At 42.0% G+C, this 26,554-nt stretch overlaps 1 protein-coding gene across 5 annotated transcripts in view; it reads left to right on the top strand.

The window, feature by feature from the left end:
• Positions 1–26,554, top strand: part of LOC124711450 (testin) — a 110,046-nt gene that overhangs the window by 78,725 nt on the left and 4,767 nt on the right. For all 5 annotated transcript variants that reach the window (XM_047241533.1, XM_047241535.1, XM_047241536.1 and 2 more), the window contains one exon: positions 19,212–19,370. In XM_047241533.1, coding sequence (XP_047097489.1) covers positions 19,212–19,370 — 159 coding nt within the window. The remainder of the gene's footprint in view (positions 1–19,211; positions 19,371–26,554) is intronic.

Genomic DNA, 26,554 nt, shown 5'->3' on the forward strand with positions numbered 1-26,554 from the left:
TTATACAGTGGTATTCTGAGATCTTTTTTTTTGGTAACCCTAAGCAATATAAACTAAGTTATAAAGCTGTAAATTATTGCAAAATGTTAGCTTACATTGTAAACTGCTCTACATATACATTTATACTTTATATCCTCCTTGGCATTCTGCATCACTTGCCACACTGTGGTGCACTAAACCATGAAATGAACAGTAGTTCTAGACGATCAGTAATGTAAGTAAGTTCATGTATTGAATGATTAGTTAGAAACACAGATCAAAAGACAACAACACTGTCTCCACAAGTGTTCAAGATCAGTTCAGAGTGAATACTGAAAGAGAGAGAACTCCAAAACAAGCAATAGTCAACACACCGTATCAGATGATGTGGTCTGAAGGCCACAAATGGCAGTACACAACTGAGTGCCTGTATTTCATCTCAAAACTGTGCTCATTGCATAGTCTGAGGAGCAGTGAAGAACTGTGCCTACTTGTCATCCACAGTATATGACATACGCTGTGGCATGGATGGGAATACAAATCATTGTTGCGTACAATATGTACTCTGCAAGCCATCGTATGGTGTATGGTAGAAGGTACCTTATGTGCTACCATCATTTTTCTCCATTTCTGTTCCATTTGTGAATGGTGCATAGAAACGAAGACTATCTTTAGCCTCTGTGTAAGTTCAAACTTCTCTGATTTTACTGTATTGTCATTTTTTTTAGATATATGTGGGAGGAACTGTGATTCTTCTTGGAATGTCACTGGTGCCATTGGAGTACCTCAATGATGCTCCACAAGCCCACTATGACACATACAACTTTTTTTTGTGACTTCTCCATAAATCTTCCCTGTATAAATCTTCCATAATAAGGATCCCAGACTGTTGAGTTATAAGCAAGAATCATTCCAGTAAGAGTATCATAAGCTACGTGATTTCCCCTCATAGGTTACAAAAGTAATGGTCTAGCATTTGCCGTAGTTCTGTTTGTGTAACCTACTCACTGCTTCTCATGATTAAGAGACCATATCGTGTTGCTAAATGGTTTATTAGATCAAAAGTATTTGGGCCCCTACAGATGATGATGATGATGATGATGATGATGATGATGACTGCCCATACTCCGAGGAGCGTAGGGGACGATGCGGGAGACGCGCACCGCCGACTAGGCAAGGTCCTAGTGGAGGTGGTTTGCCGTTGCCTTTCTCCAATCATAATGGAGATGAATGATGATGATGATGATGATGACACAACACCCAGTCATCTCGAGACAAGGAAAATCCCTTACCCCGCCAGGAATCGAAGCCGGGACCCCGTGCATGGGAAGCGAGAATGCTACCGCAAGACCATGAGCTGCAAACAGACCCCTACTACTGAAGATTAATCCGAGGGTGTGTCCAACCCTTCACCTCTGTGACAGCTTGAACTCTGTTGGGGAAACTTTCAGTGAGGTGTCTGATTGTTTGTTGTGGAATGGCATCCCATTCCTCCACAAGAGCCAAAACCAGAGAAGATAGTAATGTTAGATGCTGGAGTCTGGAACGAAATTGGCTATGTAACTCGTTCCAAAGTTGTTCTGTTGGGTTCAGGTTGTGACCATGGGCAGGTTAGTCCATTTCTATAATGTTATTGTCCACACACCATTGCCTCAGAGATGCTACTTTCTGACAGGGCACATTGTCATACCAGTACAGTCAGTCATCATCAGCAGACTATTCCTCTACTGTACACAGTACACTATACTGTAAAATTTGGTCGTGTCCGTCTGCATTTTGTGTTTTTTTAAGCACAATACTATAAGAGGACCACATACTAACCATGAAGGTAAACCCATACTGTAACAGCACCTTCCCTTTACATCACTGTTCACATGATGACAGGTAAAGTTTTCCAGGCATTCGCAAATCCAAACCTTTACATTGGATTGTCACAGGGTCTAGCACGATTCATCACTCCCAAGTGACTGGTTTCCAGTCGCCCACTACCCAGTGGCATCACTCTTTTTACACCACCTCAATAGTCACTTAGCACTGAGTGTAGAAATGTGTGGCTTATGAAGAGCTGCTCGACCATTGCATCCCATTAATTTTAAGTTCATGTGCAGAGTCACTAACTGTACTGCCAGTAGCACTTTGTATCTCATGAGTGATTCATTGTGTTGATTTTGTGTGATATTTTACTACCACCTTCCACAATATTCGATGGCCCATGTCTGTCAGTAAATGAGATCTGTCTAGTCTTGGTTCAACTGTGGTTGTTCCTTCACATTTGTGCTTCACAAACATATCACCGACAGTCGACTTGGGTAGTTGTAGAAGAGTTGAAATGTGTCTGGTGGGTTTGTTGCTCAGGTGACATCCAATGACTAATCCACGTTTGAAGTCACAGAACTCTCCTGGCCAATTCAAGCTGCTGTTGCTTCTCTGCTGACAATGTAATACTCCCCATCTCCTCTTATTCTGGTTGGTTTGTTATTCCTTATTCACATTTTATAGTAGGAAAACAGTAATTGGTCATACCATTGTGTTGTTGGTTACCTCGTTTGTGGGTGAATTACATTAGGACTCTTCCAATGAATTGCAGACTCATGTCTACTTTTGCTGCATCTGGTTTTGTGTGATCATCCCACCTTAAGCTGCGCTGGTAGAATTCTCTTTAGAAATTTGCAGTTTTGGCTGTTCCCATCGATTGACTGCCGATGGTGCGATGATACAATAATGGGTCTTTATCGTTTATCATAGATTAAATTTGTTTGTGCTGCACCAAATGTTGATCCTCTGCAGGTTTTATTGCATTTGTCTATGATTATATGGCATTGTGAAATATATTTATTCAATGAAGGTGTCACTCCTCAAATGTTAGGAAAAAACTAGCACCTGATGTGCTTAAAAAGAGAGAAATGCCCTCAAAGCCTACTTGCAAGATGGATGTGGAATTAAATATATGTACCAAAAGAAGTAAACTATCCAGTTAATGACATCAACATCTACATCTACGTCATACTCCGCACGCCACCTAAAGGTGTGTGGCGGAGGGCACTTTCGGCACCACTCTCTGATCCCTCCAACACCGTTTCAGTGATGAGTAGTGTGTGGGAAGAATGATTGTTAGTAAGCCTCTGTATTGGCTCTAATTTCTTGAATTTTCTCCTCGTGGTCAATACGCGAGATGTATGTGCGGGGCAGTAGTATGTTGTCCAACTCCTGAAAAGTGCTGTCCCCAAATTTCAGTAGTAAATATCTCCGTGATGCACAGCACCTATCTTATAACGTCTGCCAGTGGAGTTTGTTTAGCATCTCCGTAACGCTCTCTCGCCAGCTAAACAATCCTGTGACGAAACGCACCATACTTCATTGGATCTTCTCTATCTCCTCTATCAGTCCCACCTGATAGGAATCCCAAATAGGTGACAATTACTCAAGAATCAGGTGACCAAGTGCCTTATAAGCCACTTCTTTCATGTATGAGTTACATTTCCTTAAATTCTTATGATGAATCTGAGTCTGGTGTGTGCTTTTCCCACTATCTGTTTTATATGGTCATTCCACTTAAGGTCGTTCTGGATAGTTATGCCAGATATTTTACGGCAGATGCTGTCTCCAGCTGTTTGTCATCAATAGTGTAGCTGTATAGTAGCTGATTTCTTTTCCTATGTATGCGCAATATGTAGCATTTGTTTACGTTCAGGGTCAACTGCCAGAGCCTGGACCATTCGTCAATTCTCTGCAGGTCGTTCTGCAAATTCTCACTATCTTCTGGCTTTGCTACTTTGGTGTAGACAGCTGAATCATCTGTGAATAGCCTTAAAGAGCATCCAATGGTTTGTACTGTTTCGTTTATATATAATGTAAATAGCAACAGTCCTATCACACTTCCCTGTGGTACTCCGGGTATTACCTTTACATCTGTCGATTTAGTTCCGTTATGAGTGACATGTTGAGTTCTATCTGCAAGAAAGTCTTGAACCAATCGCAGGTCTGCTCTGATACTCCATAAGCTCACTTTTTTTTTTCATTGGACAGCAATGCGGGACGGTGTCAAATGCCTTACTGAAATCAAGGAATACAGCATCAACCTGAGTGCTGTTGTCCACTCCGCTGTGGATCTCATGGAGGAACAGAGTGAGCTGCGTTTCGCAGGATCTCTGTTTGCAGAATCCATGTTGATTTTTATATAGGAGTAGCTCATTTTCCAAAAATAGGAATAGATAATACAAATATTAAAGAAAAACTAAATGAAAAATATAGACAAAGACTAACAAAAATACTGAAAACAGAATTGACAGCAAGAAACAAGACAAAAGCTATAAATACTTATGCTATACCAATATTGACCTACTCATTTGGAGTAGTGAAATGGAGTAACACAGACCTAGAAGCACTCAACACACTTACACGATCACAATGCCACAAATATAGAATACATCACATACATTCAGCAACAGAAAGATTCACATTAAGCAGAAAGGAAGGAGGAAGGGGATTTATCGACATAAAAAACCTACATTATGGACAGGTAGACAATTTAAGAAAATTCTTTATAGAACGAGAAGAAACTAGCAAAATACACAAAGCAATCACTCATATAAATACATCGACTACACCACTGCAGTTTCATAACCACTTCTACAACCCTTTAGATCACATAACATCAACAGATATGAAGAAAGTAAATTGGAAAAAGAAAACACTACATGGCAAGCACCCGTATCATCTAACACAGCCACACATCGATCAAGACGCATCCAACACATGGCTAAGAAAAGGCAATATATACAGTGAGACTGAAGGATTCATGATTGCAATACAGGATCAAACCATAAACACCAGATATTACAGCAAGCATATTATTTAAGATCCCAATACCACAACAGATAAATGCATACTTTGCAAACAACAAATAGAAACAGTAGATCACATCACAAGCGGATGTACAATACTAGCAAATACAGAATACCCCAGAAGACATGACAATGTAGCAAAAATAATACATCAACAGCTTGCCTTACAACATAAACTTATAAAACATGTTCCCACATACAAGTATGCACCACAAAATGTACTGGAGAATGATGAATACAAATTATACTGGAACAGAACCATTATAACAGATAAAACAACACCACATAACAAACCTGACATCATACTCACCAATAAAAAGAAGAAATTAACACAACTAATCGAAATATCCATACCCAATACAACAAATATACAAAAGAAAACAGGAGAAAAAATTGAAAAACAAATCCAACTGGCTGAGGAAGTGAAGGACATGTGGCATCAGGATAAAGTTGACATTATACCAATTATACTATCAAGTACAGGAGTCATACCAAACAATATCCACCAGTACATCAATGCAATACAGCTACATCCAAACATATATATACAACTACAGAAATCCGTAATTATTGATACATGTTCAATTACCCGAAAGTTCCTAAATGCAATATAACATATACCGTACAGTTAAAAGGAAGTCACTCTTGATCAAGGTCCGCGTCACTTTCCATTTTTGACCAGACATAACGTCTGAGGAAAGAAAGAAATAATAATAATAATAATAATAATAATATAGTGTCAACTACAACAAGAATCTGGTCTTGAGTATCACACATTTACGTAATGCAAATCAACACATCCTTTCTACACCATGAAAACAGAAATCACTCTCCATCGAAATGCTTCTGTGCAGGACCATTACTGCAAGCTGGAACTAGTTGGAACTAATGCCGATCCAAATATCACGCTTTACACATCCACAAAATTGCATTTGATTTGTTATCAGCTAGTGATTGGGTTATGATCATTTAAGGTTTTACCAACCAAATGCACCTTTTTCCCTTTGTTGAAACCTCTATCCCTTTTTCTCCCAACAATGCCCATAATTCTCCATTTTCTTCGAAGTTTCATTCCAATTTATTGTACAAGATTTCTAATTAGTTTAAAATATTTAACTTTTAGTTAAAGTCTCCTCACCTTGCTTTGTACATGTGAATAGTAAGCCTACCTCCTTCAGTAAATGCTGCACAGGAGTTAAGAGCACACCTGCAACAATGGAAAATAATTCTGTGCTCGACAAAACCTCTTTTTCTTGCTTTACCACTATAAAGTGGCCCACAGTAATGCAATTGACAATGAGTGAGTCTAGCCCACCAGAACCAGTAGCCTGCTGTTCACGAATGTGAGTTTGTTACTGGGGAGACCTCATCTGTTCACATGGAGGCAGAGTCTGATTACACAGGGACAGCAGTAACCGCACCTGCATAGTTCCAGAAATTGAGACAGGGCTCTGGTAGAAGCTACTAGAAATCACAGAGACAGATGAATGAGAATATTCTGGTAATTGTTGCAGTATTACAAAAGAGAGTGTGGACAGCAAGTGAGCAAGTGGGTGCAAGAGTGATGTATGACAGGCACATTGAGTTAGCAAGTGAGCTGGTGTGAGCTTCTTCTTCTCTCTTTTTTTTTACATTACTGAATGAGTGTACTACTCGATTTTGCCATGCCAAAGATGTCCAGAGCCCAATTTATTGTTCCGGGTCAGGAATTCAAACAAAATTTCATAGACACTGGTGGAACTGTTGTGCGATGTACTATTTGCAATCCAGGAATTTTATTAGATGAAAAACACCAGCGAGATTGCATCAAACAACACATTTCCAGCTCTAGGTGTCAAGTGAATAAGGCTCTTCAAGCAAACAAATCAGCAACTTCTATTACAAAATTCATTTCAACAGAGTGCCTCAAAAAGCCAAAATTTGCAGGAATTAAACATTGATTTGTGTGCAGTTCTTACACAAACAGGAATTCCACTCAGTAAATTGAACTACCCAGCCTTCAATAGATTTCTTGAAAAATGTACAAAGCTGTCAATGCCTTATGACAATACTTTAAGAAAAAGCTACATGGACTCTGCTTACCAAGAAACCATATAAAGAAACAAGAAGAAAGTGTCTGAATATGATGTGGGAAGCATTGTGGATGAAACCATATACTCAATAGAATGTTTTGAATATTTTTGGTTTTTTCCTTAGCGTGGGAGTACGTTAAGCCCATCTTGTTAAAAAAATGTATGAGCTGCAGAAAGCCAATGCCAGTACAGTAATGCAATCAATTGTGGACTTCTGCCAGAAACTCTGGCCTAATGGTATCGAGTTCGGAAAACTACTGCTTGTGGTTATGGGTCATCTGTTAACCAATTGAAACCTTTATTTCCTAAATTGAAGCATGTGACATGCTTCGTTCATGCCCGTCATAGGGGTTGTGAATCCATAAGGAAGAATACAACATCGCAAATCAGTTCATCTCTTCCCTGAAAAAGATTCTATGGAAAGCTCCAAATCGTGTTGTTTCCTATGGGGATACCACTGGCCTGCCGCTTTCAGATTTCCTGATCATTGCTTGTTGGGGATCTCGGATTAAGTGTGCTGGTATGTTGTGTGAGAATTTTCACGTAATTAGTGTGTTTGTGTTTTCTTTGACTCCAGCCAACCCAGGTGCTATGTCCAAGGCACAGCAACTTCTGTTACCGGAGAAAATACATAATTTGCAGAGAGAATTATACCGTGTCCATAGTTACAAGTACCTGACTGCAACTATTATACAATTAGAACAACAAGGTCTGGAAAAGAGAAATCAGTGGGATATTATTACTTCTGTGGGGGAGCAGTTAGATGGCTATTGCAAAGACAAACTTGAATGTAGTCTTCAGAAGAATCCAGACATTGAGGAATTCGCCACATCTGTAGAGTTGTCATTCCAAGTGAATACAAGGTTTGCCCCACTGATTTCTGTGGATGTGGGAAGAAGCTTTAACATCTACAAAGACATTCTATCTCCTAATAGAAACAGACTTACATTCAAAAATGTAGAGATGCTTAATGTCTTGAAGTACAACAGCTTAGTGTTTTTTGCTACTTTTGATGAGTGGCAATTTGATGTACTTGTTTGTAATTCAATAGTAGAATAGAAGAAAGAGAAATCACTGAATTAGTAGAATAAGCCAGCACTTTTTGTTCCCCTTTTTACTTTATTTGTGCATCTTTTCCTTTTCTTTTTTCATCTGAAATTTGCACCTGAAAATCAACCCTGCTCATGACAAAAGACAAACGAATTTTGGCACATTACATCCTCAACCCAAAGGCTTGTTCCATTACTGTGGTGCTTTACTGTTGGAGGTGGTATACTCTTGGTTTCCCCCAACCTTTGAACTTACTCAGTCATAGAGGGATCTACAGTTTCAAATGGTCTCCAAACCAAGGCACAACTTGACACTTTTTACATTAAGAAACAGTTGCTAGAAGTGAGAGAAGTGATAAGTAGCAGAAACGATCTTAAGACTGACTGGAGCTGAAACCTTTACATTTCTAGTCTGGGACTTATCGCAGAGTCATCAAGCCACACCAGAAAAGCAAGAAGTGGCTCAAAGCACTTTGTCAAACTCAACAACAATCAAAGCACAGGCTTGTAAGTAAAACGGAAATAAAACAAATGACACACGGCCTGGTCCCATTAATGTGACCAAGTTTCAAAAAGCCTGAATAACCACCTTTTGTAGTGCGGATGTGCAGGAACACAGTCAGTGAGGTTCTGGGGGGTACTGACAGAGATGTGAAGCCATGCTGACTCATTGTTGTGGCCAGCTAAGCTAGGTTTCTCAGATGAGTATCCATGGTGCAAACAGTATGACTGAGGTTGACCCACGGATTCTCAGTCGGGTTTAAATCTGGGGGTTGAGTGGTCAACAGAGTACGGTAAACTCCTCCTGGTCCTCTTTGAACTACTCAGACACATACTGCTAGCTTTGTTACATGTTGCTTTGTCCTGATGGTACATGCCATTGTGCCAAGGAAAAACAAACTGCATGTAGAGATGGACATGATCTTCATGGGTAGACGCATAGTTGTGCAAAAGCCTATACGCAACATCATTTGCTGAATGATCATTGAGAAGACACTGTTGGTAGCCCCTAGATTCATCTGGGCTGTCAGTTGCTCAGCAGTTGCACGTCTATTTGCGTATACACATCTCCACAGCCTTTGTTCACTCGTGTCGTCTATGGTCTGTGGTGCACTACATCTCCACAGCCTTTGTTCACTCGTGTCGTCTATGGTCTGTGGTGCACTAGAGTTGCCTTGGTGCCAGTTTTGGATAGCATTATTTTGGCATGCACGGTATTCTGTAACCATGGTGGCATGCACACAGTCCACACACTTAACGATTTCGGAAATTGCCCAAAAACCAATGATCATGTCCTTTTTGATGTCAAATAATCTCATTACTACAACTACTATGCTCTTCTCTGGTACCCCTGACATGCTGTATATACATTCCACTGTCATCGTGTAGGGAGAATGCAAACAACGGAGAGAGAGCAAGGGGGGTAGGACACTGGCGTAGAGAGGAGCCTGGATCCATGACTGGAGGATGACATACTTCTGACCATACCCTGCTATCTGGCTTGTGAGGCAATAGGAACATCCTCCGCTTGCCATAAACCCTGAAAAGGAAAAGATTGCACAGTGCAAAGTGATACTTGCAGACCATAGGTGGGTGTAGCAAGTATAGCAGCGGCCATGCAGAAGTTCTGCCGGTGATGGTCCATCTCGTGGGTGGGGGCAATAGGAGGCTAGAAAGAGTTGCAGCACCTTGGCTTCCTTCATGGAACAGTATACAGAACTCAGTTGTGTGCTGATATTTTGCACATCAGCACAACCTTTCAGCTCAACAGAATGTGACTATTTTATAATGACAGTGGAGAATTGCATGTGCTTATTCCCTAAGTGTTGTGGGTGGTACGAAGCTTGGCCATCTGTTGTTTAAAACTGCATACAAAGTGTTCTGCTTCTCTGATGGACTGGGGCTGAAACGGAGCACTTGTTAGATGACGAATGCCATTTCGTTCACAAAACTGTTCAAAATCACATGAAGTGAACTGTGGTTCATTGTTGGACACAAGTATTTCTGGCAAACCTTTGATGCAAAATCTGGAGGACAATGCTTGAATGGTGCCACATGATGTAGTAGAGTTCATAGGCACTGCAAATGGAAACTTGCTAATAGAATCTGCCACTATGAGCCAACGAGTGTTCCAAAATGATCCAGCAAAGTCAGTGTGCACTATTTGCCATGGCGATTGAGTCTTAGGCCAAGCTTCAAATGTCTGTGGTGGAGCAAATTGGTTGCCCGCGCATGTGTGACACTGTGCCGTCATCTGTTTAATGTGGGCATCCACGCCCTGCCAATTACAGTGCCGTTGCACAAATTGTTTAGTGCAAACAGTTCCTTGGTGGAGCAACACTCACAACACATCCTTTTGCAACACTTAGGGAATAAGCACATGCAATTCTCCACTGTCATTTTAAAATAGTCACATTCTGTTGAACTGAAAGGTTGTGCTGATGTGCAAAATATCAGCACACAACTGAGTTCTGTATACGGTTCAATGAAGGAAGCCAAGATTGTGAATGTAATGCAATAATATCTTCAGATTTGGGTCTGCTTCCATGGCCTGTGCTATTTTTCTGTACTGCATGAGAAAAGATTCCAGCAATCCAGAGTCCTGCACATTGATTTGGCAACAAGATGCATCAGAATCAGAGGCTGGGCCAATCTGAAGCTGAGATACAGTTTCTGCATTGCCATGCTTTGCCATAGGTCTGTATACAATTTCATACTGATACTGTGAAAGCAACAAAGGCCAACATCGCAATTTTTGAGGAGTGCATATAGGAACCGGCTGTGATGGATGAAACAAGGACTGCAAAAGCTTGTGATTTATCACTAAGTAGAACGTGTGACCACACAAATAGTGATGGAATTTCATTACTCCATACACAGTACCGAGAGCTTCTTTTTCAATTTGAGAATAATTGCACCGAGTTTAACAACTTTCAGGCAAAAGCAATAGGTCTGTCTTGTGCACCAATTCTGTGTGAAAGCACAGTGCTGGTCCCGTCGGACGAAGCGTCGACTTGTAAAACTACTGGCTTGGCAGGGTCAAAATGCGGTAAACATCTGTCCCTAAGCAAAGCATTTTTGAGTTTCTCAAATGCGTCTTGACAGTTCTCAGTCCACACAAAAGGTATATTTTTGTGATGCAAGCAATACAATGAAGCCATGATCTGAGCAGCTTTTGGTATGAACCGAATGTAGTACGTTATCTTTCCTAGTAGCGACTGCAGTTCAGACTCATTGTGAGGAACAGGCAGGTCACAGATTTCAAGCAAATGAGACTGGAGGGGATGCACATCATAACCGTTTATCGCATGACCTAAGTACTGTAGTTCTATTTGAAAAAAGTCACACTTTTTGAGATGACACTTGAGTCCTGCTTCTGACAACACTCAAGAGAGTATGCAAATTGGCAATATGTTCTTCTGGTGTACAAACGTGAGACAACAATATCATCAAGGTAGTTTGGACAAAATGGCACTTTTGCTGTCAGCTGTTCCAAATAAAGTTGAAAAATGGCAGGTGTGGAAGCACTGCCGAAGGGCAAATGCAAATACGTGAACAGTCCTAAGTGCGTATTTACAACAGACACTTTCTGTGATTCTTCATCCAATGGAATTTGCAAGTAGGCCTCATGCAAATCTATCTTTAGAAAAGTAATGTCCCGCATCAAGCCTGTCCATGAATTCCTCACGGCGTGGTAATGGATAAGTGTCAACTATTGTCTGTGGGGTTGACTTTAGACTTAATAAACACAAATCTGAATGCTACCAGAAGACTTGCGCAGCAAAACAAGAGGACTTGCCCATTGACTAGCTTGAATGGAAGCAATTAAACCATTATCTTGTAATTCTTTCAATTCACTGGCTACTTTCTCTCTTAAAGCTATTGGAACAGGGCAGGCCTGGAAAAACTTAGGCTGTGCATTGTCTTTCAATGTAACATGTGCTACAAAGTTATTAGGTTTTCCCATTCCTTCTGACAATATTTCAGGAAATTCTTTAAGCAAGACAGTGTCGCTAGTTTGCTAACAACACTGTCTTTTGTTGCTCAGGCCGCTACTGAAAGTACATTGTCTTTGATGCTAAGGCCAAGCAATTCAAAGGCATCTAAACTGAATATGGTCTCACTGTCACTTGATTTCAAAACAGTAAAATTCACCATCCTAGTGTGAGATTTGTAAGTGGCGGGCAAACTACAACGTCCAAGCACTAGAATTTCCTGTCCATTGTAAGCAGTTAAGTGCTTTCTAGACTTAAACAGACGTGGCATGATTAAGCAAATTACTGGGGCACCTCTGTCTAACTGAAAGTTCACATGAGGGCCAGCAATTCGTAATGAGACAAATAGTTTGTTAGGACGTCGTTGCACAGCACTAGAGCGAGGAGTAGAAACAACCTTAATCTTACTTTTGTCAAAACCTGTTACAGGTTTTGAAAACACAGCATTCACTCCCTATGCATGAGCCTGTATTTTTTTCTGGGAGCGGGCAGAATTGGCATTTTTGTGCTGTTGCAAACAAACTACTTGGACATGGCCTTCTTTTCCACATGTGTGACCCCTTGCATTACTTGATGGGCAGTCCTGTCTTTTATGGCTAGCAAAACATCTAGGGCAAGACTTCACAAAATTCACAGGCTTGTTTACATGTCTATGTGGCTGCCTACACGGCTGTGTACACGCTTGTTGTGTCTGTCTGGGGCAGTCACATGCAAGAGGTGACTTGACCCAACAAATCGGGGCCTAATCAAACTTATCGGCCGCTGTGGCACACGAACCATATTACTCTAATATTTGCAGTACTTGGGGAAGTGGTGGATCAGAGTACTTTAAGATTCATTCCCGTATTCTATTATCTGGGACATTGAATGTTATTTGTGTACCACTGTCAGTATGTCTGTTCCAGCTTTTTCTGCAAGCAAAAAAACTGATGTCTGGCTGCAGCTACATGGACTTGCTGGTCATAATATTGAGTTAAAGCAGTGATTATTTCGTCATAGATGAGTTCATCAGGGGACGCGGTTGGAAATAGTTTTTGTATTAACCAGAACACTGGTGACCCTGCAATAGAAAGGAGGTATTGTAACTTTACAGTACCTTCAACATGATGAACTTGACAGTGTGCTCGGAACTGAATCAAGTGTTCAAACTATTCCTCTTCTGTGTCGTTAAATTGCCAGAACACTGGTATGCTAATCAGCAGTACTTTTTGGGCTGGCTGGTTGGTTGGTTGTGCAGATAACACGGCTTGTGCAGCCAGTAGTTGTACTGTCATCAGTAAGGCAGCAATTTGTTGGTTCTGAAATTGAAAAGCTTGTGTTAGATCCATCACACTGGCTGTCTGTGGCTGAGGCTCAGGGATGGGGTATCCAAATACTTTGTCAAAAAAGGAAGCAAAGCCTCTGAAAAGAGAAATTTAATTAGTTTTGCGGCTCCCCTCATGGAATACATGCAAGAACACAACAACAAATTAGCAATTAGAAACCTCTGCAAGCTAAAACATAAGAGAAGCAAGCAAAATCTTCAGCCAAGTTGATTATCTTCGATCTGCACTGAATCCCATCCTCATCACCTCTTTAGTATTCTCGTTGACACTGTTGTATCCTTATTGCCACTGTAGAGTCTTGTACCATAGGGATCAAGGGAGAGGATGTTGTCTGGTGGTCGGTATCCTCTTTCTACAACACAACTGCATACACGTATTGACAGGGTTCTTTATTTACACAAAGTACTTAACTTTGAGTCCATGTATTGTGGTACAAACTCTTCACTAACAGTCCACAGCCTCACCGCTGGTGAAGTACAGGCCCTGCTATGCGATGAATGACAGATGCCAAACTGGAGTGTGAGACGGACTGAAGTAGTGACAGACTGAGACTGAGCCCTCCGGTCTGCGGCGGAGATCTAAATACTTATGATCAAGAGGGTGTTGGTGGCGTGTTGCTCGCAAGCCTATCTGTGGCCTCTCTCCTGATAGGCATGCTTGATCCAGTGCCTTCTATCGATCTTCTTGCTACATCTCTGCCAACTGGTGTGCTGGCGACAGCTTACTTCAGCACAGTCCCAATAATGTGACTGGACCATGTGATATCTACATCTATTCTCCGCTAACCACCAAGCAGTGTGTGGCGGAGGGTACTATTCATGCCAAAGTCATATTCCCCCCCTCCCCTGCTCTGTTCCACTTGTGGATCACGTGAGGAAGAAACAACTGTCGGTCTGAATGCCTCAGTACGAGCTCTAATTTTCCTTATCTTTGAATGGTGATCGTTGCACGATTTGAAAGCTGGTGGTAATAATATATGCTCTACATCCTCGGCAAAGATCGGATTTTGGAATTTAGCAAGCAGCACCCTCCGTTTAGCGTGTCATCTATCTGCAAGTGTGTCCCACTTCAAACTTTCTATGAGATTTGTAACACTCTCGCAATGGCTAAATGTACCAGTCGTGAGTCTTACCCGCTCTTCTTTGGACCTTCTCAATCTCTTGAATGAGACCCAACTGGTGAGGTTCCCATACAGGCGAACAATACTCTAAGACTGGACAAACTAAAGTATTGTAAGCAATTTCCTTTGTTGAAGGACTGCATCGTTTCAGAACTCTACCAATAAACCACAATCTAGAGTTTGCCTTGCCCGTTACTTGTGTAATCTGATCGTTCCATTTGAGATAATTTCAAATAGTCACACCCAGACACTTGACGGATGTTACTGCTCCCAAAGACTGGGCATTTATTCTGTACTCGTACATTAATGGGGATTTTCGCCTTGTTATATGCAGTACGTTACACTTACTAATATTGAGAGATAGCTGCCAGTTGTTACACCACGCTTTTATTTTCAGCAAATCCTCATTGATTTGTTCACAACTTCACTACTTCCCTGTAGACTAGAGCATCATCAGCAAACAGTCTAATGCCACTGTCAGTACAATCAACCAGATTGTTTATGTAAATCGTAAAAAGCAGTGGACCTATTCGTAAAAAGCAGTGGACCTATTATCTTGCCCTGGGGCACACCTGAAGTTACGCTTGTGTCTGTTGAAGTCACCCCATTCAGGATGACATACTGCTCTCTGTCTCTTAGAAAACTTTCTATCCAACCTCATTTGTCATCAGATAGACTGTAAGCATGCACTTTTTGGAGCAAGTGACAGTACGGAACTGAGTCGAATGCCTTTCAAAAGTCGAGAAATATTGCATATCAGCCTGGGAGCTGGTATCTAGAGCTTGTTGTATATCATGCACAAAGAGGACCAACTGTGTCTTGCATGAGTGCTGTTTGCTAAAACCGTGCTGGTTTCTGCAGATTAGCTTCTCAGAGTCTAGAAAAGTCGTTATGTGCATGCGATTTTCTACCCTTTTTATAGATTGCTCTGACCTGGGCGTTTTTCCAGTCCCATGGAACTTTCTGCTGTTCCAATGATCTCTGATAGATGATGGACAAGAATGATGCTATATTTGTACCATAGTCGATATAAAATCTTATGGGGATACAATCTGGGCCAGATGCCTTCCTGTCATCTAAGGATCTTAACTGTTTTACAATCCCAGGTACACTAAACACTATGTCAGCCATCCTTGCGTTTGTTCAACAATTGAAAGGGGGAATGGTGCTGCAGTCCTCTGCCGTAAATAAGTTTTTGAAAGCTAGGTTTATAATTTCAGCCTTCTGTTTATCATCATCTGTTGCATTATCCGTACTGTCAGCAAGAGTAGGTATTGAATTATTTGTGGCGTTCATAGATTTTACGTACGACCAACATTTTTTGGGGTTATTTTTAGAATCTACAGGAAAAATATTGCTTTCAAATTTGTTAAAAGAATAACTCTGTGACCTTTTGACAGCTGCCTTCATTTTGCATAATTTCTGTTTTTCAGCAGGACAGTGACTATGATTAAAACGACTGTACAAAATTCTCCACTTTCTCAGCAACTTCCTAATATGTTTGTTGAACCAAGGTGGATCCTTTCCCTCTCCTATATTCTTGCTAGGCACATATTACTCTAGCACATGGTGGACAATACCTTTAAATTCCGGCCAAAGATGCTCAATATCTTTGTGTCTCACGGTGAATGCTTGGAGCCGACTATGAAGATATTCATTAATGACACTTTTATTTGCTTTGCCAAACAAGAAAACTCTATGCTGTTTCTTTGATTCTCTACCCCCCCCCCCCCCCCCCCGACTTCCACTGACATAGAAGCCACAATGACATTATGGTCGCTAATACCTTCTTCTAGATTAACTTCCTCCAAAAGATCAGGTCTGTTTGTCACCAAGATATCTAACATGTTCCCATTTCAAGTTGCTGTTATAACCAATTGCTCAAGGTTTTATGTTGAGAGCACTCCTAGAATAACTTCACACAAGTCTTTGCCTCTGCCCCCTGTGATAAACATGTAATTTTCCGAGTCAATGGATGCCAGATTAAAGTCTCCACTTATAACTAATGGACAATTTGGATATTTATTTCCTGTGTACTCAAGACTTTCCCTGAAATGTTCTGTGACATTTGTTGTGGATGCTGGTGGTCTATAAAAATATCCCAATACAATGGTCACTTCTTCTCTGATTGACAGCTTTATCCAAATTATTTCACATTCTGACTCAGTATCAATCTCAACTGCGCTTAAACAGCTTTTAACTGCAATGAGCACACTACCTCCCATAGCATCAGTCCTATGCTTCTTAAACATTGTGCAATCAGAGTTCAAAATTTGACTGCTATTTATGTCTGGTTTCAACCAGCTTTCAGTACCTAAAACTGCACCCCTGATCTATCGGGGGTGTCCTACAACCTTCCACTGCATAATGTAGGTCGAGAAATCTACAACCATTTTCATCACAGAGTCGACATAGCCTCTGGTGTAGGTTCTCCACTCAACTCGAAACCAGAGGATCCCGGTCCACCCAGGGTATGATGATGCAAGTCATCAGCTTGGCTTCCATTTCTCGAGAGATGGAGGCTGCCTTCGCCAATTTAGCCATCCGTCAAAGGACCCAAGGATTTCCTCGGAGCCCCAATGACTGGCATTTTTGGTGCCAACATGTGCAACAGTTTGGAGCTGGTTGCACCCCGCACTCTCAATAGCTGCTGGAAGAGCCTCTTCCACATCCTGGACAAGGCCCCTGGCAAGCACGCTGAGTGAACGTTGGACTTCTAGTATACGTGAAGAGTGGAGAGGGTAGGATATAAGGCCATGAAAATGTTGTATGAATGCAGCACAATAAGAATGAATGAAATTGAATTGTATCAAAGTTGAAGAATGCACTAACTATTGTGAAAAGCTTTTGCTGGACTATAAAGTAGCAGAATAAAAGTTCCCAATAACAAGTACATTTTATATCCATGAAGTATCCATGAAATAATTGGAAGAAGTTGTAAGAAAAGCCGAAAATCCAAAGCAACTGGACTTGTGGGTTTTCTCCTCATACAAATGTGCTGCACCCATGGAGTTCCCTAAGTCCAGGAAAACATAAATAGTCTCTGTTTTCAAAAAGGAGAAAGAATCAACCCTTCCCGCTAACAGTATCTGCACATTGTGCGCTACAGGTTTAAAAACTACACTGAACACAATGACAATGAGTTAAATTGTCGAAGAATAGATGGAATTTAGAGTAATAAAATTGTGCTTAAATGCAGTTGTTACTTTGGAATCATAATTGCTCAATGGTGAAGTGCAGGACTGTGGATGGAAAGATCTTGAGTTTGATTGCTGGTCAGTACTAGGTTTTTTTTAGCTGTGACATATCACTTCTTTCACCTCTGACGAAGTTCATTAATGTGAAAAATTTTGAGTTTCCAAATCCACACTAAACTGTAGGACCCCTATAAGAGACTGAGTAAGTCAGTTCCAAACTTGAAGGAAGGCAAGGGCATACCCCCCATCCAGTAGAAGCATGCTTAGTAGAGGAATTCAGACCATTCTTCAGGTTGATGACTGCCTTGCTTTGTTTTGGAATGTGTAGCACATAAACATTAATGCATCCAATGTTGCAGTTGTTGAATAATAATAAGAAGAAGAAGAAGGAATGGAAAAATGCTTTTGGTACAGTTAAAAGAACTAAACTTTGCACAAGAATAGAAAAGAAAAATTATGCCAGATATCTGTTTGCAGCACTTAAAAATCTCACATCATAGCACATTGATAATTTAAGATGCGAATGGTCAGCTAACAGAGAATTTACAACAAAGAAGTAAGACGAGGTTACTGTGCATCCCATACAACATTTTAATATTGACATGGATGACATTTTGAGGGAGTAGAAACACAATAACAGAAACATTGCATCTTAACACTGATACGATGATAACCACTGCTGGTGACATGATTATTATGTGAAGCACTGAGAACAAGCTTGCAAACAGCAACATACAAATTACGCCTAATCGGACACAATTTTGGACTGGTAATACATAGAAAGATCCAGATTAAAGATAAAGTTAAGCATGTAAATTGTTGTCAAAAATTATGCTTTTGAACAAATGTCAGATTTCTTGGTTGCCATTCTTCAATAGAGGTACTGACACCATTAGAAAATACTGTAATTTTAGTAAGAGATGTGAAACAGTACAAAAATTCCTGTAGAACAAAACAAGATAATGTGTGTGTGTGTGTGTGTGTGTGTGTGTGTGTGTGTGTGTGTGTGTGTGTCGTCTATTTTTGACGAAGGCCATACTGGCTGAAAGCTGATTTGTGAGTCTTTTTGTTGTGCCTATCTGCAATTCAGCATCTCTGCTATATGATGAGGAGCAACTTTCCTTTCCCTAATATTGTTACATTCCACCCTCGATTTTCCATTGTTTAAATTTTGTGCAACATTGACATCACTGCACGTAATTTAACATATTACAATTGAGCAGAGCTCATAAGAGGAAGATTAAATTAAATGAATGAAAATTTTACGTGAATGCTCAGGGGTTTGTGTGTACATCGTCCTTCATGCCTTACTGAGCAGTATGGTATTTAGGTTTCCTAGACTGCCGAAGGTGAATGACAGGATGGTTTGTTTGAAATTGATGCTTCCAGCTTCTTTAACCCATCCTTGTCCATTACATGCTTGTGTTTCATCTATAATGACAATGCCATCAACATGATGTTTAGCTCTAACCTCTCCCCTTCATTCATTGGTTTTTAGTATCACACCATAGGAGTGTTTTTTAGTTTTTGAATATGAAGTCAGCATTTGTTATTTCTGTTTGTTGACTTAAGCATTATAATTACAATCACTGTGGCATTATAGTTGTATTAATTTGCATTTGTGTTTCAGCTGATATTTGTCAATGAATACACAATGGCAGAGGGACAGGCTTTCCATGTAAAACATTTCTGTTGCTATGAATGTGACATTCCCCTCGGAGGCATGAAATATGTTCCAGTAGATGGTCAACCAGTGTGTCTTGATTGTTTCCAAGAAAAATATGGAAAGGTAAGACGTAAAACCTTGTTGTATATTGTAAATTAGTTTTTTATTGCAAGATACTTTCAGAAACATCACCAACTATCAAATCTCAGAGTTGGTTAACATTATTATGTGGAATAACTGGGGTCTTAGTTCCAAAATATACTACATTAATTATAAAATCATTCTCCATTATGACTATCTCATGTCATTTTGTAGTCACCACCACCACCACCACCAAAATCATCATCATTATTTAATAGCTCCGTTTTCCTGGGTTCTGTGTACAAGCCTTCGCCCTGACTTCCTTTTGACATAAATCCTACTTTTCATGACACAATCCTCTTGCTGCAGTATGATCACCCTACCTTCCAAATCCTACATCTTTGTTCACTTCAGCTGTTTTATTCAGTATTCAGTCTCACATTAACATTCCACAGTTTAAACACTGTTTTCTTTTTCTATAGAATCTAAGCTTTTCACTCCTGTGCTGAAATTTGATTTGATGTTCATACTTCTTAACATTGCATACAGCAATTCTTACTGCCATGGGATGAAATACCAGTACTGTCAGTATATAAAATTTAAGTGAAATAATTATTTCTAGCTTTCAGAACTATTAGTTCCTTCATCAGGGAGAAAAGAGGATAGATTGGGGAAGGTTAGAGTGGAGAACCATATCACAGAGCCCCCAGGATGGGAGGGACCCACTTACACTGAGATCAAGGGAAAACAATTATTAATGGGAATGAGTAAGAGAGAGCTGGAGCCAGAGTGTTGGTAAGCACTTGCCCACCTTCATCTCAGTGGTAACACAAGGATAGAGAATGAATATGGATATTGAAAGATAAATTAGTAGTGAAATTAGTTGTGCATGTGTGTTTTGATGGGGGTGGGGAAGAGGGATCTTGCATCCATGTGGGGGGAAGAAGATGAAAAAGGAATAAAGAAAATATCCAGGTTTCCTCCCTACCGCCATCCCCTCCCCACTCTCTCTGATTTGTCCCTGTTTCCTTTTCTGCTTTGTACTTAGTTCTTAACTGCAGTACTCATAGCTCTTCCTCTGTCCATCTTTATTTTTCACTCTATCCTTATATCCTCTCTTGACTGAAACTGGAACAGTGAGTACCTCCACTGACCTCCACCTCTCTTTGGTATCTCCTGAAGTGTCCTTCCACAAGCTCACTCAGTACAAAAAGGCTTCAAATAGATGTAAAACAAGAATCACTTTATTCTGAACAATTGTTTCTAGAATTTAATGACAAGCAGTCACACTGTTAGTGTAGAGTTTGAACAGAACAAATTCGAAGTTCAGATGAACAAAATCAGGCTGTCCATAAATATGACCACAAAAGTCAATGAACTGGTGAACACTAAAGTCGTGCTCCCTGGGTCCTGCGATGTTGAGGTCAGTAAACATGGCTCATTGTAGATCAAGTGGCTGCTTATAGACTCTATGAAGGCAGTAGTGCCCAGGATAGTGTCAGTGAACTGTTAAGAGACCAAGTGTGGATGCTGTGGTCCACGGAGGCCCAGGTCAGTGAGGCGGAAGCTTGTTGTTGTCCAGCTGGCTCCTTTTAGTGATGATGCAGGCAAAGTCATCCAGAATTGGCATCTTGAACTCAGTTGTGGTTTGACAGCTGGAAGAACTGCATCTTGGTTTGATGGCTGAATCCACCAGATCGGTTTTGGTGTCTGAATTGCCATGCTGTGCCCATACAGTGTCCTAAATGCTGTGCTGGCAGAGGAATATGGTGTACACTACTTGTGGATATGTGACATTGTGGTCACAAGTAGTGTCATGATTGCCATGCCTCCTATTGGCAATATGGGTGTGATCTGTTGGCGAAGCAGGCACTGCTGGTTTCAGCGGAAGCTGCCAGAGATGCCTGTGGGTACATGCTGGTGTTAATACTGTCATTCAGGAATGTTTGTTACATTCTCAAAGGTATAGCATCACCAGCCCAGTACTTTGGCAACCTGCTACAGTGTCCTGTTAAATTGGTGTGCTACATGTCCAGGTACAGCACTTCCCCCTTCATTTTTGTTATCCTCAATACAGGTGGGTGCTCCTCATCCTTGGGTCTAAATGATCTGCCCTTTTTTCTAACCTTCCATCGTATTCCTATTTCCTCATTGAGAAAGGAACTATTAGCTCCAAAAGCGAGGAATGGTTATTCACTTTTAAATGTGTGTGGTGGCAGTACAGTAATTTCACCTCCTGGTGGTGAGTTCTGATGACCCACTCTGTCTCCTGGTAATTTTATAGCTTTCTCATGTGTGGTTTTCATTTCATACAATAGCACACTCCTTTTTAACATTATAATAATCATTTGGATACTTATATTTCAAATGTACATACAGTGTTTGTGGAAAAAATTGAATGTCAAGCTTAAAATGTATGACAAAGAATGGAAAGTTTGTGACGAAATAACAGTATGAATATTAGTATGAATTGCTAATTACCACATAGGTGTTGAATAGCAGACACATATTTAAATGTTGACTTAGATTTTAGCTATCGGACAAACCTTTTATTGGATGGAGCAAAACACACACACACACACACACACACACACACACACACACACAAAGTGCTTACACATTCGCAGCCACTGTTGGTTCTGTGGACTGCAGCCCCACTGCGGCAATTAGCGTTCTTAACTGGCATGGGCATTGGGGTTTCAGAAGAACCATGGGGGAGGGAGGGCAGAGAGGACTAGCTGGGTAAGGGTGGGAGAAGAAGGTGCAGCGATGATCCATGGGATGGTGGACTGCTAGGTGTACCATTGGGAGTTCTGTGTTGGGAACTAAGGGGGAGAGGGGGGACGGTAAAAGGGCAACACTGTGCAGATGAGCCAAAGGGAGTAGAAAGCATTTTAGAGGTTGGACTGGTAGTAGGCAAGGAGATATACACTCATGCTCATAAATTAAGGATAATTGCAGAATGTGGTGCCACACAATGTGGCACTACACAAAACTGGTGCTAATAGCACAGGCACATGGCGACACACATGGCACAGATCTATAAGTCCACGGTATTGGTGATAAGTTGAGGAAACGATCCCGAAACACATGTGCTACAAAACACCACTGTTTCCTGCACATGTACCCCGATATCAATATGGTATATGATCACCATGCACATGTACACAGGCTGCACAACGGGTTGACGTACTCTGGATCAGGTGGTCCAGCAGCTGCTGGGGTATAGCCTCCCATTCTTGCACCAGTGCCTGTCGTAGCTCCTGAAGTGTCGTAGCTCCTGAAGTGTCGTAGCTCCTGAAGTGTCGTAGCTCCTGAAGTGTCGTAGCTCCTGAAGTGTCGTAGCTCCTGAAGTGTCGTAGCTCCTGAAGTGTCGTAGCTCCTGAAGTGTCGTAGCTCCTGAAGTGTCGTAGCTCCTGAAGTGTCGTAGCTCCTGAAGTGTCGTAGCTCCTGAAGTGTCGTAGCTCCTGAAGTGTCGTAGCTCCTGAAGTGTCGTAGCTCCTGAAGTGTCGTAGCTCCTGAAGTGTCGTAGCTCCTGAAGTGTCGTAGCTCCTGAAGTGTCGTAGCTCCTGAAGTGTCGTAGCTCCTGAAGTGTCGTAGCTCCTGAAGTGTCGTAGCTCCTGAAGTGTCGTAGCTCCTGAAGTGTCGTAGCTCCTGAAGTGTCGTAGCTCCTGAAGTGTCGTAGCTCCTGAAGTGTCGTAGCTCCTGAAGTGTCGTAGCTCCTGAAGTGTCGTAGCTCCTGAAGTGTCGTAGCTCCTGAAGTGTCGTAGCTCCTGAAGTGTCGTAGCTCCTGAAGTGTCGTAGCTCCTGAAGTGTCGTAGCTCCTGAAGTGTCGTAGCTCCTGAAGTGTCGTAGCTCCTGAAGTGTCGTAGCTCCTGAAGTGTCGTAGCTCCTGAAGTGTCGTAGCTCCTGAAGTGTCGTAGCTCCTGAAGTGTCGTAGCTCCTGAAGTGTCGTAGCTCCTGAAGTGTCGTAGCTCCTGAAGTGTCGTAGCTCCTGAAGTGTCGTAGCTCCTGAAGTGTCGTAGCTCCTGAAGTGTCGTAGCTCCTGAAGTGTCGTAGCTCCTGAAGTGTCGTAGCTCCTGAAGTGTCGTAGCTCCTGAAGTGTCGTAGCTCCTGAAGTGTCGTAGCTCCTGAAGTGTCGTAGCTCCTGAAGTGTCGTAGCTCCTGAAGTGTCGTAGCTCCTGAAGTGTCGTAGCTCCTGAAGTGTCGTAGCTCCTGAAGTGTCGTAGCTCCTGAAGTGTCGTAGCTCCTGAAGTGTCGTAGCTCCTGAAGTGTCGTAGCTCCTGAAGTGTCGTAGCTCCTGAAGTGTCGTAGCTCCTGAAGTGTCGTAGCTCCTGAAGTGTCGTAGCTCCTGAAGTGTCGTAGCTCCTGAAGTGTCGTAGCTCCTGAAGTGTCGTAGCTCCTGAAGTGTCGTAGCTCCTGAAGTGTCGTAGCTCCTGAAGTGTCGTAGCTCCTGAAGTGTCGTAGCTCCTGAAGTGTCGTAGCTCCTGAAGTGTCGTAGCTCCTGAAGTGTCGTAGCTCCTGAAGTGTCGTAGCTCCTGAAGTGTCGTAGCTCCTGAAGTGTCGTAGCTCCTGAAGTGTCGTAGCTCCTGAAGTGTCGTAGCTCCTGAAGTGTCGTAGCTCCTGAAGTGTCGTAGCTCCTGAAGTGTCGTAGCTCCTGAAGTGTCGTAGCTCCTGAAGTGTCGTAGCTCCTGAAGTGTCGTAGCTCCTGAAGTGTCGTAGCTCCTGAAGTGTCGTAGCTCCTGAAGTGTCGTAGCTCCTGAAGTGTCGTAGCTCCTGAAGTGTCGTAGCTCCTGAAGTGTCGTAGCTCCTGAAGTGTCGTAGCTCCTGAAGTGTCGTAGCTCCTGAAGTGTCGTAGCTCCTGAAGTGTCGTAGCTCCTGAAGTGTCGTAGCTCCTGAAGTGTCGTAGCTCCTGAAGTGTCGTAGCTCCTGAAGTGTCGTAGCTCCTGAAGTGTCGTAGCTCCTGAAGTGTCGTAGCTCCTGAAGTGTCGTAGCTCCTGAAGTGTCGTAGCTCCTGAAGTGTCGTAGCTCCTGAAGTGTCGTAGCTCCTGAAGTGTCGTAGCTCCTGAAGTGTCGTAGCTCCTGAAGTGTCGTAGCTCCTGAAGTGTCGTAGCTCCTGAAGTGTCGTAGCTCCTGAAGTGTCGTAGCTCCTGAAGTGTCGTAGCTCCTGAAGTGTCGTAGCTCCTGAAGTGTCGTAGCTCCTGAAGTGTCGTAGCTCCTGAAGTGTCGTAGCTCCTGAAGTGTCGTAGCTCCTGAAGTGTCGTAGCTCCTGAAGTGTCGTAGGGGTTTGAAGACGTGCAGTGATACGTCAACTGAGAGCATCCCAGACATGCTCGATGGGGTTTAGGTCTGGAAAACAAGTAGGCCACTCCATTTTCCTGATATCTTCTGTTTCAATGTACTCCTTCACGATGGCAGCTCAGAGGGGCCATGCGTTATCATCCATCAGGAGGAAGGTGGGACCCATTGCACCCCTGAAAAGGCGGACATACTGGTGAAAAATGACATCCCGATACGCCTGACCTGTTACAGTTTCTCCGTCAAAGATATGCAGGGGTGTACGTGCACCAGTCATAATCCCACCCCACACCATCAAATCATGACCTCTATACAGGTCCCTTTCAAGGACATTGAGGGTTGGTATCTGGTTCTTGGTTCACGCCAGATGAAAACCTGGCGAGAATCGCTGTTCAGACTATACCTGGACCCGTCCGTGAACATAACCTGTGACCACTGTTCAAATGACCATGTACTGTGTTCTTGACACCAGGCTTTACGGGCTCTCCTGTGACCAGAGGTCAGTGGAATGCACCTTGCAGGTCTCTCGGTGAATAAACAATGTCTGTTCAGTCATCTGTAGACTGTGTGCTTGGAGACCACAGTTTCAGTGACTGCGATAAGGTCCCGAGCAAGGCCACCTGCAGTACTCCATGGCCACCTGCGGGCACTGATGGTGAGATTTCGGTCCTCTTGTGGTGTTGTACACTGTGGACGTCCCGTGCTGTAGTGCGGGGACACGTTTCCTGTCTGCTGGAATCATTGCCATAATCTTGAGATCACACTTTGTGTCACACAGAGGGCCCGTGCTATGACCTGCTGTGGTTGACCAGCCTCTAGTCGCCCTAGTATTCTGCTGCTCATAATGTCATCAATATGTGTTCTTTGAGCCATTTTCAACACACAGTCACCATTAGCACATCTGAAAACATCTGCACACTTACTCGCTGCACCGTACTCCGACAAGCACCAACACACCTCTGTGAATGTGGACTGCTGCCAGTGCCACTGTGCGATGACCGCAGGTCAAATGCACCACATGGTCATACCCTGAGGTGATTTAAACCTACAAACAACCCACCAGATCATTGTTTCACCATGTATCAGCATTATCCTTAATTTATGAGCATGAGTGTAGGTAGGTGGTGGACAGGAACTGTTGTTTGGAAAGATACAAATGGCATGGGCTGTGAAGTGGCCATTCATAGTGTTAACATGTAGAACACATTTATTTGGTGCTGACATTTCTTGTTAATTTTGATTTCGAAGTCTTGATATTTGTATTTGGTTGTTCTCTCTCTTCACGTAATAATACAAATAGCAATTCATTCTATGATGTGGGAATAGGGGTGTTAGCTTAATGCCTAAGCTCTTTCTGGAATAGGGAGTGTTACCTTAATGCCCAATATTTGACTGACAATGACAACACTACATCCACATGGTTTTGTAACAGTGCTTGTAATGATTGTTCTTGACTGTAATAGTGATATGCTAGGGACCCATATGGAATGAAATTTTCTTGTATTATGGAACACTGTATATTGTGGCATGATTGACCTAGGTACAGACAAGTGTATTAGAAAAGTGAACATCATCTTTCAGCAAATTTACTGTCTCCCAGAGGAAATAAATGGCAAACTGATGTCTACCGCTGAAACATACAAACAAAAATATCCCAAATGTCATGTATGTTGCATATGACTTTACACTTCAAAGAATATACCAATGGCCCTTTGAATTTTTTTATGTTAGATCACTACAACACAGCTTGTTATTGCCTGAAATTCGCTTCAGGAGCCTCTCTGACAAGTACATTTTACTGACAGCACTGATCATTTTGACTGAATTACAGGTAAAACAGATAAAAATGTTTACTTATCGTGTGGGAGTACACACACACACACACACACACACACACACACACACACACACACACACACACACACAAT

Source organism: Schistocerca piceifrons, chromosome 8 (genome assembly GCF_021461385.2).
Source record: "Schistocerca piceifrons isolate TAMUIC-IGC-003096 chromosome 8, iqSchPice1.1, whole genome shotgun sequence".
In the NCBI taxonomy this organism is placed as follows: domain Eukaryota; kingdom Metazoa; phylum Arthropoda; class Insecta; order Orthoptera; family Acrididae; genus Schistocerca; species Schistocerca piceifrons.